Consider the following 18,146-nt stretch of genomic DNA (forward strand, 5'->3'; position numbering starts at 1 on the left):
TCACCAAATTATTTTTTGAGAGTTTTTGCTTTCACTTTTTTTTTTCATTTTCTGTTTACTATTTTATTGTCATTTGAATTGTCTGTAGACATTTGTATTATTTGTATTTGGTGAAATAAACAAACAAATTATATACTCTGGCTAAAAGTATGACGCTATATTCAACAACCCATATTCTCTCGTTGTGTTCTATTAATAAACGTGCAGACAGAACGTCAGACAGAGTTTGTTGGTAAGAGGGCACTCATGCGACAGAGCGCCGGCACACACTGTGACACAAACTAATCATTGCGTGCTGCAGCGATTGAGTGCAGTATAGGGTAGGTTGTTGTTTTATATTCTCTACATATTCTATGTTTTAGACATCAATAGACAAGTTTCCATTGAATTCTGAGTTAAATCCTGAAACATATAATATGTGGCATTCCATTTGTCTTGACATTAGAAAGCCTATTGCCACACTGGAATTGTTGCAGTAGTTTAGCATACAATTGCATATGTAATTATGTACATGGTGGCTCACAATTAATAATAACAATACTAAATGTACATCGATATTGAATAGTGTTCACTGTATGTATATATCAACTAAATTCATGCGGGCAGGTTATGAACTATTTTTATACCACTAATGGCCACATGGCCTATTGTTCTGTCAATGAAACACAACAAGAAAGTGTTGGATGTCGGATATAACGTCATAATTTGAGTCAGAGTCTATAAACCGCACATTTCAACGTCGAGTAGTGTGCATTGAACTATTCATGAGAGAATTACAAAACGGGCATTGCATATTTTGTTTTGTATATACATTTTTATACGTTCAGCGCTGAGCACTGGTATTGCAACTGATTGCTGAATCTTTCAATTTTATATTTTCACTCGCCTTACAGCATGAGTAAAATTGATTTGCAAAATAATTTTACGATAATTCGTTGTATAAATGTTTTATAGGTATACAATTTTTAACATTCATTGTGTGTCTGGAATTTGTACTAATAATAGACCAGTTTCTGTTCACTGGAACATAGAAACAAGACAACTAAGGTCCTAGCGTCATCGTTATTTCTATACTTGATGACGCGTTTTTCAGATTCCTACAAACCAGGACAAGAATACCAATCTTTCACAAAAATACGGTCCGTTTGAGTCATATTAAGCCAACCGATAACAAAATTCGGCCTAATTCGTCGTTTTTGTGTGGAAAAATCCCTTCCTTGCATACGAACACCTAATTACGCGAAGAACCTGGAACACTTTCCTGGGGTATTTAAAACTAAAAAATTGCATTCCAGCTCAGCATCCAATCAGCGACGGCCTAACGCTTAGATGACAATTTCGGTTTCAAATACCCCGGCTTAGTGTTCTAGGTCATGCACCAGATGTTCGATCCGCGCCTTTCACACATCATGCCAGATCTCGCACCTATTCATTGTTGCATTCCATGGTTTAGTGTGTGCATTTCACTTTTGAATTATAGTTTCGAGAATTGTTTTATTTCGAGAATAGTTTGAATCTTAATTTTTTTAAATCTGTTTTTAATTTCCAATACTAAATTGTTCACCATATGTGTTATATTAACCAAATAATCATTGTGCTTCCCATCGGAGAACAATACTCGACACAATTTGACACTTATGCTGACAACAATAATACTACATGTGACATATTTGTTCGTACATACAATAATGTGGTCATAAACGGTCCTCCAGTTGCAATTATACATATGTGATATATTTGTACATGCATATAAGTAACTTATTAAACACCAAATCACATGGGTTGAATTGTAAAACAAACTTAAGTTGTATAGCAATTGTTTCTGTTATGTTATGTTTCTGTTATAATACCGATTTCAGTGGAGTTAATAATACTAATAACAACTTATTTACTGATATTGCGAATGTGACAGACACGCCCGATGCATGACAGAAGAATAGAATATTACAAAAACAGAAAATAATAATATACAGAAACAAGCACTAATACATTTTCAAAAATGAACAAATGGTTATTGAAATGGTTAAAATAGTTCGATACTGTTTTTGATAGCGTGTGGTAAGCCGTTCAATAAAACTAAACCAGTAACAGGAAACGCCCTACCACCACAAGCTACTAAATTAGATTTTGGTACAACACACTGGCTAGAGAAGCGTAACCAAGATGCCAGTGGCATGTATCATATCATCATGTCGCTTATATAGACTGAGGCCTTGTATCTTGAACTCTAATTTTAACCAATGTAGTTTAATAATGGTTGGAGTGATATGGTCATATATTTCACTGCAAACGATAAGTCGAGAAGCAGATTCTGAGTCCTCTGCAATTTAGAAATCAGAACACTGAATAAATCAGGAAATTACAGTAGTCTATTCATGAACTGACAAGGCCGTGTACAAACATTTCGATAGTTTCAATGGATAAACATTTCATAATTTGTGATATTCTTTGAAGGTGATAAAATGACGTTTTACAGCTGTATACAATATGTATGGTTAGCACCATCTACCTGTTAAACATAACACCATGTGTCCGTACACTATTCGTCACGGAAACCAATGTACCATCAATGTTTACATAATTTATACTGTTTTTTGCTGTGGCTTTCCAATTAATACAAGTTGACAGCTTTTAATTTTGACATAAGTATGTATATACGGGACTTAATATCGTAAATTATCCTGGCCATTCATGGAATTGAGTTCAAACTTTATGTACCCAAATCAAATCCAGCACTCTAAAAGAACTGAAATAATAAAGTTTTGCACTCGCCCAAAATTTCTACAAGAACACTTTTAGTACTATAGAACCTCTTATTGGCTGACTATTGAATTCTTTCTAATGTGAAAAAAATGATATCCAGCCAAATCTATATTGCCTTATTCCTAATGTAAAAACAGTGGAGATAACATGATACAACTTTGACGACTGGTCCAGTTAGTCAATAGCACCTGGCTCTAAAACGAAACCAAACCTGTGCAACTATTTGACGGGTCGTATATTATCCCCACGAACCACATCATCACTCAGTTCTAAGCATTTGTGTTCACGCCACTCTCATACATAATCAACTGGACAATGATGGTGCAATTAAATTCACCGCCGTTTATCATCATCGTTTAATCTATATTGAGTATATATTTACAGACTATTCCGCATCAAGTTGTACCAAAATGGTTTTTGTGCCAACTGATCCTGTATCACTACTGGTGTTGTTGATGACAATGCTCTTAGCATGGATAACCACCCAACACTACCTGGTACCTTGCAAGAACTTCCCACCTGGACCTTGGGGCTTACCTATCATTGGCAGCTTTATGTACTTCGGATCTGACATACACACAGACATGATGAAACTCTCGAAGAAATATGGTGATGTTTATAGTCTGAAGATGGGATCTCATACAGCCATTGTTGTCAGTGGAGTGAAGGCTATACAAGAATGTCTCGTGCAGAAAGGAAATGATTTCGCTGATAGATCTGATACGTGGACGATCGACCTCTTTAACCCAAGATATGAAGGTACACATTTCTAGCAGTGGATTGTCAGTCGTTTCTCCAAATTTCAAATGATACAATGTTATGTAGTGTTATGGTATAAATGTATATCCTTCAACAGGTATTGTTCGTGGTCATTTCGACAATAAATGGCAACACCGTAGGCAATTCGCCCATGCAACGCTTAGAAGCTTCGGATTTGGTAAAACAAGTATGGAGAGTAAAATATGTGAGGAGATCTTGTTTTTGTTAGACGAATTTCGGGTAAGACTATACTATAAACCCAAAATCTAATATAATTCACTCTATTTAATAACAAATTGCTATTATCGCTGACAAGCTTTCAGTTCATGTCAATGGAAGGTTATCATATATCCCATGATTTGATTTGCATGTTTCTGCATGGCTATTCTGTGGCTAGACTATTCACTTAGCATGTATAATACGTAGTACAATACCCTTTGTATAAACAATTTCTCCAAAATAAATTCAGTTCACGCAAAAACAAAAATACCCACTGTGTGATAATATTTTTATCTTATTTTAGGATATTCAAAATCAACCTATCAACGCAGGCAATATCATTAACAGGAGTGTTTCCAACATAATTTGTTCAATAACGTTTGGTAAACGATTCAAATATTCTGATCCAAATTTTGTTTTTATTGTTGATATCTTGGGGAAATTATTTGAGAGCCACGGTAAAGTGTACGTCTTGGATTTTCTACCATTTCTGAGACCATTTAACCAGTCAAATATAAAAACTTTCATTGCAACTCGTAAAGATGTTGGGAAGTTCTGCAAACAGCAGATTGATGAGCATCGTGAAGTATTTGATCCAAACCACATTGGAGACTTCATCGATGCATGCTTGGCTGAGCGGACCAAACACAATAGCAAAGTAGATTTCACTGACGATCAGTTAAAATTTATGTTAGTGGATATCTTTGGCGCCGGCACTGAAACTGTAGTGACTACACTTACATGGGGATTACTGTTTATGGTTCTACATCCAGAGATACAGGAGAGAGTGTATAATGAATTAGATCAGGTATGTGAGGTATATAATTATATATCTATATGATTATATATGATTTTCGAATGACCTGCTCAAATTCAACAGCATTCATGTAAATGATTCTAGCAATTGTACAAATTGGATAAAGTCCCAACTGATGTAATCTTGGTTTTTTAAATCTTGAACAAAGGTTGTTGGAGCAAATCGCCTTCCGAGACTCGATGATCGTAAACACTTGCCTTATACGAAAGCCACTCTTTTGGAGATACAACGAATTGGAAGTATTCTACCATTCGCACTACCACATCGTGCCTTGAGAGATACTGCTCTTGGTGGATACAATATTCCCAGTGGAACTGCAGTCACTATATTACTTTGGTGAGTGATATCTGTACGTATTCAGTGAGCAGCTGGCCTAATTATATGCGTATTATCGCCTGTGTATTATACATAATCACTATATATGAGCATAATATAATTAGAATAATTAGAAGAAATTGATCAACTGCATACAATGTACATTCAGGAATACTTGGTTAATAAATTAGTGTACAGTCGTACTCGAGATGTTATGAGGTGTATTATCTTTAACATGGTGCCAATTTGCACTAATTCTTTTTTATAATAACCCTTGCAACAGGTCGATTCATAGAGATCCAAATACGTGGCCAGATCCAGACAAATTTGACCCTATGAGGTTTTACGATGAAAAGAACAATACAGTCAAGAAGTCGGAAAATTTCATGCCTTTTTCTGCAGGTGAATAAGTTTTATTGTAAATGTTTTCTTGGTTGGTGTTTACGTTAGGAGTTTTGTAATACGTAATGTCACAATCCGATGGGGGTATAAGGCTCCAATTCATTTTTTATATATTTTATTATAATTTATGAATAGTTTTTGATTTACTTGACGTTGTTTTGTTTTGTATATGTCGTACCTCGGTCGCCTTAACTACATCTGACTCAATACAATATCGTGCAAATCTAGCTTAAGAGTCAACCTATCAGAGCAGGGGTTACCAACTTCTGAAAATATAAAGAGGAGAAAAACAAAAAACCACGTGTTTCTAAAATCCAACTAGTTTAAAATAGTTTTATTATTTTTATCTATGGTGAATACACCATGTAAAATAAATCTGTAAAGTAAATCTTGCTAGGGAAGTAAATATTTATTCCATGTGATGAAAGATGTTCTGTATCTGTAACTTGTTCCCGAATAGTTGAAATAGGTCATTTTGCACTTGTGCATGTCTTTACCATGAAATATTAGATCAAAATACCAGTCCAATAAATGAATTGTAGATGATAAAGTATCACAAGTTCTGAACTGCAGAATTTCTCACTATAGCACCAGATTCCAAGCTTGTCCATTAAAAACAACCAGCTCAATTGCTCTGATACTTGGTATTAAATTGCGCTGGCAGTTTTCAAGAAGAATTCATTGCTCGACTTTGCTACCACAATGTTCTCATTGTAGTACAAATCACAGAAATCGACTCATGGACTGATATGATCGACAGTTTGCCAAATATAACCACAGATATGGGTGAATGCAAGTGTTGATGAAAACACAAGACCTGTGACACAACCCCACCGCCGTATTCTTTTCCATGTGAGAAAACAAGTTGAAGAAAACCTAAATTAGCTTGAAAACGAGGACACCATCGAGTGCGCACAAGGTCACCTTGAGTTCACCCAATTCTAGTATCAGAACCCAACAGGCCCAACAAGATTAGAATATGCTCGTAGTTTAAAATTGTTTTAAACCACTAGAAATATGTGTGACGACATCTACATTGGTGGCATCGATAAAACAGATCACGACAAGCACCTAGAGCAAGTTTGCAGACAACTGCACGACAATGACTTCACAATCAACCAACATTTTTGCATACAAATGGGTAAACTCGATACATTCCTCTACAAGCTAGCACCATAATTTGTCTGCTTTAAGCATGAACATTCTATTTACCGGACAACTGTTGAAGGAATGCAGGAATTAATCTGCCAGCAAGAAGCACAATGTGTTTCCATTGGAATGCCGATACTTTGTTAAAAATATATAATACTATATAGGTCACGTTTCACGATTTAACTGCACTTCTAATTAACGTTCGGAGAAGGTTGGAGGAAAATGCAATAGCCAGCTGGATTTAAGTCTCACGTCTTGATTGTGTTATGCATTTGTAGTTTTGTATTTCAATGTTGTATTTTTGTAGGTCGACGTGTCTGTATGGGTGAACAGTTGGCAAAACATGAATTATTTCTATACTTCTCAGCCATGATGCATCAGTTCAAGTTCACCTTGCCAGTCGGAACCAAGAAACCCTGCACTGAGGGTGTTCTGGGTATAACATTGGTCCCCAAACAATATGACGTTGTCATCAAAGAAAGACACACTTGATGTGTTTGTGTGATGTCATTATTTGTATTATATGGAACATGCACACACATGTGGATTTTGAATATTTTTACTAACATTAGTGTTGGATTTCAATAGAACATTGACATACAAAAGTATATATATATATATAACGTACATAACAAGGTAAAGACGTGTCATGTTTCAATGGGCACACATTAAAAACCATATAAAATAGTTTAGAACATTTTGGGATAATATAGGTTGGGAATTGCCATTGTACTATTATACAGTTAAGATGAATATTGTTTTAATCAAAAGGCGCCATTGCTGGCTATCACAAAATGCGTCAATATCGAAATAGGTTGGTTGTTTACTATATTATTTTATAGGAATTCTATAATTTGAATATTTTTAGAAGCATAATATAAAGGCGCAAATATTCGAGACGACATTTCAAATACCCCCAAACTGAATTATTGGAACAAATATAATTTACTACACTATGTAATAAAGTAATACATTTGATATATTTATTGTGTGTTGTAAGACATGTGAAATGTTCTTATATGGAGGGGAAAATATACCTGTATGAAATATTCTGTATATAGTGATTTATTATAGAAAATAGCAAAAGCGCAGAGATAATATAAATTAACAATTATTTCAACTAATGGTATATATTTATCATGTCATGTTCTTTTCAGTACGTTGTTCGTGAAATTGTGTGGAACTGCTTTTTCCTATTGAGTTTGAATGAGTGTGAAAATCATGTGACGTTGTGCTATTTTAGCAATCAGGGTACCGCTCTTTACTGAGCATATATTATTTGAAGTAATAACCATGCTCATTCAGGAATCCAAAGTTGTATTAATATGTTTATTTACAAAACGTGTAACGTACATAACAAAAACTATTATACATTTCAAAAGTTAAGATCAATAATACCTAGTTTCTGTTGCAATTAGGGGAAATGTTAGTCCTGCTAAAGATAAAGTAATGTGACCACAAAAGCAAGATTGTTGCATATCTGTTGTCTTTTATCTGATCACAATTTTCTACATATTAATATGCAATCAAATTGGATATTAACATCATTGGTCATGTGACCATGTAAATTGTTTCTGAATAAATTTGTAGTGTCTGGTCAGTAATTGGGAGTGAATAATATGTTAATATAATGTCAATACAAATCAGATTTTCAAAATTTGCAATCTAATATATGGTCACAAACTTATTTGCTATTTTTTGTATCCAAACTCAAGTAAGGTGCATGTCTTTAGTATCGTAATCGTGTGTTATGGTATTACACAATTAAACAAACACAAATTAAAACACTTTACAAATTTATGAGTACGAAGAATAAAACCAACACGAACGTGTAACAAGTGACTAACATACAATGTATGTTTGGGATTATACAACTTTGTGTCAGTTAAAGTTTACTCATCAGATCTATATTTGTGATCTGTTGTATAAGTTGATATGCATGTAGGGGGTAATCGAACCATTCATAAATATATTTGCAACCAGAAACGCACATATCATTAATCAAATCACTAACTGAACATGTATCAATTTGTTTTAAATATCAATGAAGAGGGTAAATGTGTGAAAAGATATAATAATATAGCAAAATATTAAGGAAATTGCTGTCAGTCGATCATATTTGATGCAATTGTGAAACTAGATGCCTTGACACATTTAATTGAAGAAAAAACATGTTACCGATACATTTTCTAAAAAAAAAAGATGGCTGCCAGTCATCATGTATTATGTATGTACCAAATTTGAATGAGAACTGACAAAGCATTCCACATTTTCAAAAAAAAGATGTCTGCCAGTCGGCCACATTCGATTTGATTATGAAACCAACTGACGTAATTGTAATGTTGTTATCTGATATGTAAACATCGTATCTGTTCCTGCCATCTGGCGCATGAGTCATGGTCATTGCTATAAATAAATCACTTGTACTTTAGCATTGAAACGGGTTGTATCTAGTCTTACTTGCTCCCTATTACCCAGGCATTGATATACGGGGTTGTCAATACGTTACATTGGCGACGACGGATTCAGGAACTCATGGCGTCCGAAAGCATCCCTCACTATGAACCATTCCAAGTCCACGAGGAACCTAGCACCTCTGGAAAAAGGTGGGAGGAATGGTTGGAAGGATTTCAAATCCTGATGATCGCGTGTGACATCACGAGCACTAAGAGACAACGAGCTCTACTTATCCACTACGCGGAGAAAGAAGTACGACGTGAAATCAAAGCACTCCCAGACACCGGCGAAGAAGACGATGTCAAGAAACTCATCGAAGCTCTCAACAAACGTTTTGCTCCAAAACGAACGAAAGCATACGAAAAACACGTGTTTCGTCAAGCAAAGCAAAAAGATGGTGAGTTGACGGTACCACGCCCGGTTACAACTTCTTGTGGCAAACTGCAATTATGCCAACCCTGACGAGGAAGTTTGCACACAAATCATTGAACACTGTACGTCGCAAAGACTAAGACGGCGAGCATTGAGAGAAGACATGAAGCTAGAAGACTTGTTAAACTTTGCCAGAACGATGGAAGTCTCTGAGTCTCAGGCTGCGGACATCGAGGGCAACCTGCATGCGTCAACAGTCAATGCAGTTAGCCGAGGCTTCAAGTCTAAGCATAATAAACGTGGAAAACCAAAACGGGTAGCCGTCAATGAATCGCGATCAACCTCTCGATTATGCTACTTTTGTGGGGGCGATTATCCTCATGACGGACCGTGCCCGGCAAAAGGCAAGAAATGTAAATCATGCGGGAAAGATGGACATTTTGCCAAAGTTTGCAGATCCAAACCAAACAAGGAAAGAGACCGCAAACCAAAACGATCTATAAGGCGAGTGGACGCTGACACAGATTCGAGTAGTGAGTCCAGCCGAGACACCGACCAAGCGACATACGTATTCGGTACACGCACGGAAACTATTCACGCAACCAAGGCAAAGTTTCCAACAGCTGACATCACAATTCACGGTAAGAAAATTAAATTCTTGATTGATACTGGTGCATCGATCAACATAATGGATGAAAGTGACTTTGAAAAACGGGAAAGTCAAGTTGAGACAGACTTATACAAAAGTATTTCCATACAAGAGTCAATATCCAATCGAAACCCTAGGCGAATTCCGGACAGACATCAAATGTAAAACGAATACTGGAAGAAAATCGCTATCGAATATATTAATTCATGTCGTCAAGCGCAACGGTAATTTCGGGGAATCGCTACTAAGTTTTCAGACAGCAGAAGATTTGGGACTCATACAAATAATTAAACAAGTCGGGAGACAGACCGCAACAGACAAACTAGTGAGCGAATACAATGATTTATTCACAGGCCTAGGCCAACGACTGATGAAATCAATCAAGATCTGAACAACTCCACAGTGTTTTCCAAACTTGATCTGAATCAAGGCTATCATCAACTCGAGCTAACACCGGCATCAAGGTACATTACTACATTTAGTACACACGTTGGTCTACGCCGTTATAAGCGACTCAATTTTGGAATATCATCGGCATCCGAAATATTCCAAAACGCTATTAGACAAGCAATCGAGGGTATACCAGGCGCAAAGAACATTAGCGATGATATACTCATACACGGCAAAATGCAGGAAGACCATCAAAACAGTCTGAAAGCTGTATTCCAACGACTACGCAAAAGAAAACTTACTCTAAACAAACGAAAATGTGAATTCAACAAATCAAATCTCATATTCTACGGTCATCGATTTTCAGCGGAAGGTATGTCACCAGACCCAGATAAAGTCGCGGCTGTCAAGAATGCCGAAGCCCCAACAAACGCAACTGAGGTGAGAAGTTTACTCGGTATGGTAACATATTTCTCACGATTTATGCCCGACCTAGCGACTATTACGCAACCCCTTCGATTATTAACCGTAAAAGACACGGTATGGGAATGGTCGAGTACTCATCGTAATGTGCTCAACACGATCAAAGATCGATTAACATGCAATTCATTCATGGCATACTTTGATCTGAATAAAGAGACTGAAATCGTAGTAGACGCAAGCCCTGTTGGTCTAGGAGCAATGCTCACTCAGAAAAATGGTGATGAAGACGCACCACAAGTTCTGAGTTACGCGAGCAGATCACTTACTCCAGTCGAACAAAGATATTCTCAGACAGAACGCCAGGCGTTAGCTGTTGTATGGGCGTGTGAGCATTATCATTTATACGTATATGGCAAACCTGTAACCACAGTAACCGATCACAAACCGCTAGAGCGTCTCTACAACAACCCAAATGCTAAACCGCCAGCCAGAATCGTGAGATGGGCTCTACGGCTACAAGACTATTTATTCAAGATCGTGTATAGGCCGGGAAAAGACAATCCAGCTGATTAGATGTCGAGACACCCGAACACGAAAAGCACGCCAAACAGGAGACAAGAGAAAGTCACTAAAGAATATATCAACTTTATCGCTGGTCATGCAGCACCCACGGCGCTAACCTTGGATGAAATCAAAGAAGAAACGAAATCTGATCCCACACTGCAAGCCGTAAACATGGCGATTAAAACTGGTAGATGGTACGACCACACGAATTCTTCAGACATCGATTCTACAGACATCGACCGAATTTCTTTCGAAATGGTGCGAAAAGAAAGGGAATCTCTAACACTGGTGTTAACTCAAGATCTAATTTTACGCGGATCACGAATTATCATTCCGAAATCGTTACAAGAGCGGACAGTTAGTCTTGCCCACGAAGGACACCAGGGTGTAGTCAAAACGAAAAGATTACTGAGAGAAAAAGTTTATTTTCCCAACATTGACAAGCTGGTGGAAAATAAAATCAAAACCTGCTTAGCCTGTAAAGCCGCCACACCACAAAATAGGCGCGAACCGTTACAAATGACGTCACTTCCTGACTACGCATGGCAACACGTGTCGATGGACTTCTGTGGGCCGTTCCCCAGCGGAGATTATTTACTCGTGATAATAGATAACTATTCCAGATTTGTTGTTGTTGAAATAATACGATCTACTTCATCGCAAATCGTAAACACCGTAAAGTTACTCCCCTATGGCCACAGGCAAACGGAGAGGCAGAACAAATGATGAGAATGCTAGGAAAAGCCATCAGCGCAGCGCAAGTTGAAGGGAAGTTGTGGAAACACGAAATGTACACATTTCTGAGAAATTATCGTGCGACACCACACAGCACTACTGGTCAGTCAAAATGTGGGTCTACGGTGTCGATAAGGCGTCCCTGAGTCAGCAGTGTTATGTATGTTGGGAGCTCCACAGCTGAAAACAGCTGGGACTGACAACACAGCTAGGACTGACACTGATGGGGAACGCGTCCCCCTCCTTGTAGGAGACCATCACTGTGTTGTCTGTGTGGAGCAGAACTCTGTGGTCTCGAACTACAGGTAGAAAGTGTGGTAGTGCTAAGTGCACTGCTTTCAGTTCAAGCCAGTTGATATGGCAGTCCCAAAACTAATGCGGGGGCCATATACATTGGTCTTGATCATCCAATTGATGCGCTCCCAACCCAAGGGAGGCATCTGTTACCAGAGTCATAGCTGTGGTGAGTGGGTCCAAGGGGACCTCCTGTCCGATGCTGGCAAGTGACGACAACCAGGGCAGGGCTTCCTTCGCTTGGTCCGAGATCAATACCCACCTGTCTAGTTCCCATAGGTGAGCTCGGTGTTGTAGCAATAAGCATTGTACCCTTTGAGCCGCATTAGTTCTTGGAGGGACACTGAGGGAATGCTGACCAGGTGTTCGGCTAGGCTGCTTAGCACCAAGCAACATGCTTGAAATAGATATACCAAGCCTACCTATGTGTCAAACTCAATGCCCAGGAGCACCAACTGTTGCATTGGGTAGGAATGGAACTTGTCTGATTTACTAAAGAGCCCAACTGGTGAAGTCAATTCTGTGTAAGCCTTACTTGCTTGGCTAATAATCGCTTGTTTGAGTTATGTAATAACCAGTCGTCTAGGTACGGATTGATGTGTACCGACGTTTGGTGAAGCAGCAGCACCACCTGTCCCATCCATTCTGGTGAAACGAAGCGGGCTGTGCATAACCAGAAGGGGCACCCGAGATTAAAATGTATGGTCCAACTGACCAACTCGAAGGAGATGGCAACTCGCCGGGTACATTGATATGTGCAGGTAGGCCCCGCTCAACTCTAGTGAGGCTAGCAAGTTGAAATGGTGGATGGAGAGAACGCTGAATGGCGTCTCCATGCAGAACCGATCGAGGAGCACATACTGATTCAGTCTGCATAGGTCCAGAACTGGATGCCCACCACCTGTAGATTTGGAACTACAAACAAATTTGAGTAGAAGCCTTCACTCAATGCCGGCTGATCTACCTTGTGTATGGCGCTCTTTTCCAGCAAACAATCTACTTCCTGTCTGATTGCCTCCACCTTGCGAGAGTCCCCTGGCAGTGCCCTCAATGGGGGAGACATTGACCAGGGAGATGGATAATTCAGCGGGATCCTGTAACCATATGTCACCACCTGTAAAATCCAGGGATCAGTCACCCGCCACCTCCAAACTGGACTACACCGGCGAAATCTGTGTGCGACAGGGATATGTGTCCATGGGTTCAGCAGTTGCAAGGTGTGGGTGCTCTCTTCTCCAAAGAGGTGGATTTCCCCAAGGCCTGCAGTAGTCACTAAGTTGTGACCTGGCTATTCGCCGAACACATGCCCCCTGTTGCAGAGGTAAGTGTAAAACATGCTTCCCTCGTTGCTGGAATGGACGATCGCCTATCAAGGATGATGAGCCACCACCTGGTTCCTTCTTCTCTGGGGGTGCACCACTACTCTTCCCTCCCGCTGAAGGGTATGAGCCCATGCCTCCTGGCTGACTCTGGCTAGCGGATGTTGCCTTAGGGCGTTGTGTTTTCTGTGCTTGGGGCGCCCTCTGTTTACCCTTGTCAGTGACAAACTGGCTAGCAGATTTGATCTGAACCATCTGGTTTGTTGCACTCTGAAGCTCTGAGACTGCACCCGCCATCTCCCCATCAAAGAGGGTGGAAGATGTCCAGTCTGTGTAACTGAGGTGGTGACGTACTCCCTGACTCAGTTCGCAAGACAAAAACTCACGCGTCTAAGACAGCATCTCCTGACCCGAAAGTCCTGCCCCAAAATCGGAGGCTTGGCTGCCAGTATTCCCATTGATATTCAGTGCCGGAGGTTCCAGAAGCGACCCAGTGCAACTAGCCTGAGCCTTTGCCTCACCCAAATCAGTGGACGAGTCACAGCTGAGAATGGGAGGTTTACCGGAAGAGACATGTTTTGAATGCGAGCAATGCTTTTGTGTTTCTTCCTGCTTGTCGGCCGAAGGGCCGCAGTGGAGACAGCTCACTCCGACTGCATCTGATCTACCCAGCCTGCCAGGGACGATTTTTCATGGCTCTGGAAAACATCCCAGGCTTCAGAACTCCAGTGAAAAACACACGCCTTCAAGGCAAAAATCCTGAACGCTGCATGCAGTCATGGCAAAAATAGCATTTCAAATGCGGGTTCTATGCTAGTAAATTCTGATTATAACCACTGCACAGTCGCCTCGAAAAACGAGGAGACAAAACTGCATAAAATGAACACGACATGCATGAGGGAAGTGAAATACAGTTGGAAAATACGCAGAAAAAAACTTACAACGTGGTTAACCTGTGTCGCCGGGTTTTAAATTCTTGTAAAAAATTATACACAAAAAACGACACGGTGGTAAAAAATAAGGTAGCAACTCAAGCCAGAAACCTGGACAGAAAACGGCAGCCTAGACTTCATCCCCATTGCTGTGGAGAAAAGAAAACAGTGAATGTCAAGGTGAGGTGGCGTAGCCACATTAACTCGGTCACGTGGTTCGTGACGTAAGGAAAAAATCTTAGGGTCATGGGGCTTCCCCTGACCTATATTGTATCTCTCCGTCATTTGCAGAATCGCTGATTAATGCCTACAGTTCAAAATAGTCATTTTGACTGACCGGAGTCTATGGTGGGTAATTAAACGTAGTGAATTATCGTGCTGAGCGAAGACAAGGAAATCACTGATTTCATCTTGATACCACAAAAGGCTGACTAGAAAGACCATGACATTTGCTGCCGGTAACTCATACACACATTCGTATTAGTGTAGGGAATTCCAGAGGCTGTAGTAGTATTAATTGTTATTATTATCGATTGTATTGTTTGGAGATAATTATTTATTGTACGTGGTAATTTTACCAATATTGTGTTTTCATTACATGCGAGTGCCGTTATAGTCTGCATCTGGTTATTTATCGAAAGTTTATAACGGGTAAAAAAAAAGGACCCACAATCACGGGTATTGGGTGGTGTCCTTAACGGACCAATTTGTTTGTGCTGACAATGTTGATAAAAAATCAAGAATATATTTATTCGACTGTTTTAATATTATCTAACTAAACATGTATATAGATTTATTTATTTATACAGACTACACAATTGTATATGTCCGTACAGCTACGGAAGTTCAGAGGAATACATATAGATGAAACCTACCATAGTAAAATAATTAGTTCCGTCCCCTTGGGAATAGTATATCCACCAAGTGAAGTGTCTTTCAACGCACAATGAGGTAGTGATAATGGTGCAATACTACCAAATCGCTGTATTTCCAAAAGCGTGGCTTCAGTATAAGACAAGTTTTTACGATCGTCAAGTCTCGGGAGACGGTTTGCACCAACAGCCTGGAATCATGAGAAACCGAATAGTGGTCGGGATTACAAACAACGTTCAACATAAGGACACTCAATAGTTTGAAGCAGATGTGGCTATTTCGCAATTATACGATTTAAGATACACCCTGCTTAATTTGCACATGCATGTTGTATAGTACGTACCTGATCAATTTCATTAAACACTCTGTCCTGTATTTCTGGATGAAGAACCATTAATAGTAACCCCCATTTAAGTGTTGTCGCTGTTGTTTCAGCAGCAAAAAGATCAGCTAATGTGTGTTTTAACTGGTCGTCTGTAAGATCTTTATTGCCGTCTTGTTTCATTGTCTCAGCTAAGCATGCATCGATGAAATCACCTATGTTGTCTGGGTCGAATACTTCACGGTGTTCATCAATATGCTGCTTGCAGAATTTCCTCAGATCATCACCAAGTGTATTGTAGTTATGTATATTTGATTGATTAAATGGCCTTCAAACCGTAGAAAATCAAGTTCATACATAGTGCCCATAAGCTCAGACCATTTGCCCATAGTGTCAATAATGAAACTGAATTTTGGGTCCGAATAGTGGAATCGTTTACCAAACGTTATCGAGCAAATTACGTTGGGAACACTCCTGTTAAGGATGGCGCTTGTATCGATAGATTTATCCTGAATATCCTTAAAATATAACATAATATAATGGTTTCACATGTATTATCGAGCAATTTCACAGACGATGTTCTAGCTAAGGATATATCCATAATTTTGCTGCCCATGTACAATGACTTTGCTCCATAAACTTTTCTCACAAATTAGATCAAGTCTTAGCTAATGCATGTAACACGAGTTCTGATTGGTTGCACAGATGTACGGAGCGAATGGGGCCTGTGTCGATCGAATTTTAATAGTGATCCTTACCCTAAATTCATCCAACAAGAACGAGATTTCTTCACATATTTTACTCTCCATGCTGGTTTTACCAAATCCAAAGCCTCTAAGCGTTGTGTGGGCAAATTGTCGACGACGTTGCCATTTATCATCGAAGCGTCCACTAGCAATACCTGGCGATAGACTGTTATTACATGAAATGAAACTATAGAGAATAAATGGCGCTAATCTACTTTTTTTTAGAATTAGTGGTCTCAATCGTTGGTTGTTTTAATTAGTTTATTATTTTATTGATTACAGTTTTATTTGATTAGTACCTTCATATCTTGGATTATATTGTTCAACTGTCCAAAAATGTGGTCTATCAGCAAAATCGGTTCCTTTTTTTACCAGACATTCTTTGATGGCATTCACTCCATTTACAACAACGGCTGTATGAGATCCCATCTTCAGACTATAAACATCACCATATTTCTTTGAGAGTTTCATCATGTCTTTGTGTATATCAGATCCGAAGTACATAAAGCTGCCAATAATAGGTAAGCCCCAAGGTCCGGGTGGGAAGTTCTTACAAGGTACCAGGTAGTGTTGGGTGGTTATCCATGCTAACAACATTATCATCAACAACACCAGTAGTGATAACGGATCAGTTGGCACAGACACCATAACGTTACAACTGCATGAAAAACAGTCTGTAAACATATATTCAAATACGTAACGGAGATTAATCGATGATGACAGCTAATTTAATGGCACCATCATTGTTCAGTTATGTGGCACAAGTTTAGAACTAATACTTCAACGATGGTTATGACCATTCAAAAATATATGTGTATAGTAGGAATGATATACGACCTGTCAAATAGCTCCACGGGGTGGATTTTGGTTTCGGGCCAGGTGCTATCACAACATCAGGGAGAAAGTCATATAAATTTGGCCGCACTTCGTTGACTGGGACAGCAATAATGTCCACTTTGCGCTATAATAAAACTTAACGCACTGTACAAACAATTTTGTTTTGACTCTGGTGTGCCAGAAAGGTGTGCCAGAAATTGATCACAAATATTACAAATAAAATAAGTTGAGTAAATCGTGTCAAATGTAGCAGGACACGCTTTTCCTAACAGGTTGGAAACCAAATGTAAAGTAAACTTACGGAACAACAGAAGTAGATATATGGAATACCTAAAATATATTGAATACCTTAATTATCAATCTGATTTATACAACGAATCATTGTTAATAGTACTATAAAATATCATGCAAATACATTTTAGCCATGCTGTAAGGCAACTGAAAAATACAATGGAACGATTCAGTGATGAACGTATGCTATTTTATTTAAATACAGATATGTAATGTCTGCTTTGTAATTTGCCTGTGAATAATTCAATGCATACTACGACTATTCTAATACCTTTTCGCTTGTGTGATTTACTGGCTTAAATAATGACGTTATATTCGACAACCATCACTTTTTCGTTGTGTTCCATTATTGAACGTGCAGATAAAGCAATGGGTCATGTGACTAAAGGTGGTATAAAAATAGTATAAAACCAACCCGCCATTGGTATATATATACATACAGTTAACACAATTCAACATTTATGTACAGATTTCATTAAATAACATCAGTATTATTATTATTATTAATTGAGAAT

At 38.7% G+C, this 18,146-nt stretch overlaps 2 protein-coding genes across 3 annotated transcripts; one reads left to right on the forward strand and one right to left on the reverse strand.

Moving 5' to 3' along the window:
* The first annotated feature begins 231 nt into the window (after positions 1 to 231).
* On the forward strand, positions 232 to 8,867 carry LOC146735057 (cytochrome P450 2U1-like). 2 transcript variants are annotated; one of them, XM_085507033.1, is made up of 7 exons: positions 232 to 320; positions 3,148 to 3,522; positions 3,620 to 3,762; positions 4,046 to 4,549; positions 4,707 to 4,894; positions 5,157 to 5,275; positions 6,735 to 8,867. In XM_085507033.1, exons 2-7 carry the CDS (start codon positions 3,174 to 3,176, stop codon positions 6,917 to 6,919), a joined length of 1,488 nt encoding a protein of 495 aa, XP_085363159.1. In that variant the 5' UTR covers positions 232 to 320; positions 3,148 to 3,173; the 3' UTR covers positions 6,920 to 8,867. The 2 variants fall into 2 exon arrangements, with proteins under 2 accessions (XP_085363159.1, XP_085363160.1); XM_085507034.1 differs by lacking the exon at positions 232 to 320 and having other exon boundaries at positions 3,119 to 3,522.
* Positions 8,868 to 14,578: 5,711 nt separating this feature from the next.
* Positions 14,579 to 16,179, reverse strand: LOC146735058 (cytochrome P450 2B11-like). The gene is made up of 3 exons (XM_085506747.1): positions 15,779 to 16,179; positions 15,438 to 15,625; positions 14,579 to 14,711 (listed from the first exon to the last, which is right to left on the reverse strand). The coding sequence occupies exons 1-3, from the start codon at positions 15,938 to 15,940 to the stop codon at positions 14,693 to 14,695; spliced, it is 369 nt and encodes a 122-aa protein (XP_085362873.1). The 5' UTR covers positions 15,941 to 16,179; the 3' UTR covers positions 14,579 to 14,692.
* Positions 16,180 to 18,146: the final 1,967 nt, after the last annotated feature.

The sequence above is a fragment of the Saccoglossus kowalevskii genome, chromosome 13 (genome assembly GCF_978046115.1).
Source record: "Saccoglossus kowalevskii chromosome 13, keSacKowa6.1, whole genome shotgun sequence".
In the NCBI taxonomy this organism is placed as follows: domain Eukaryota; kingdom Metazoa; phylum Hemichordata; class Enteropneusta; family Harrimaniidae; genus Saccoglossus; species Saccoglossus kowalevskii.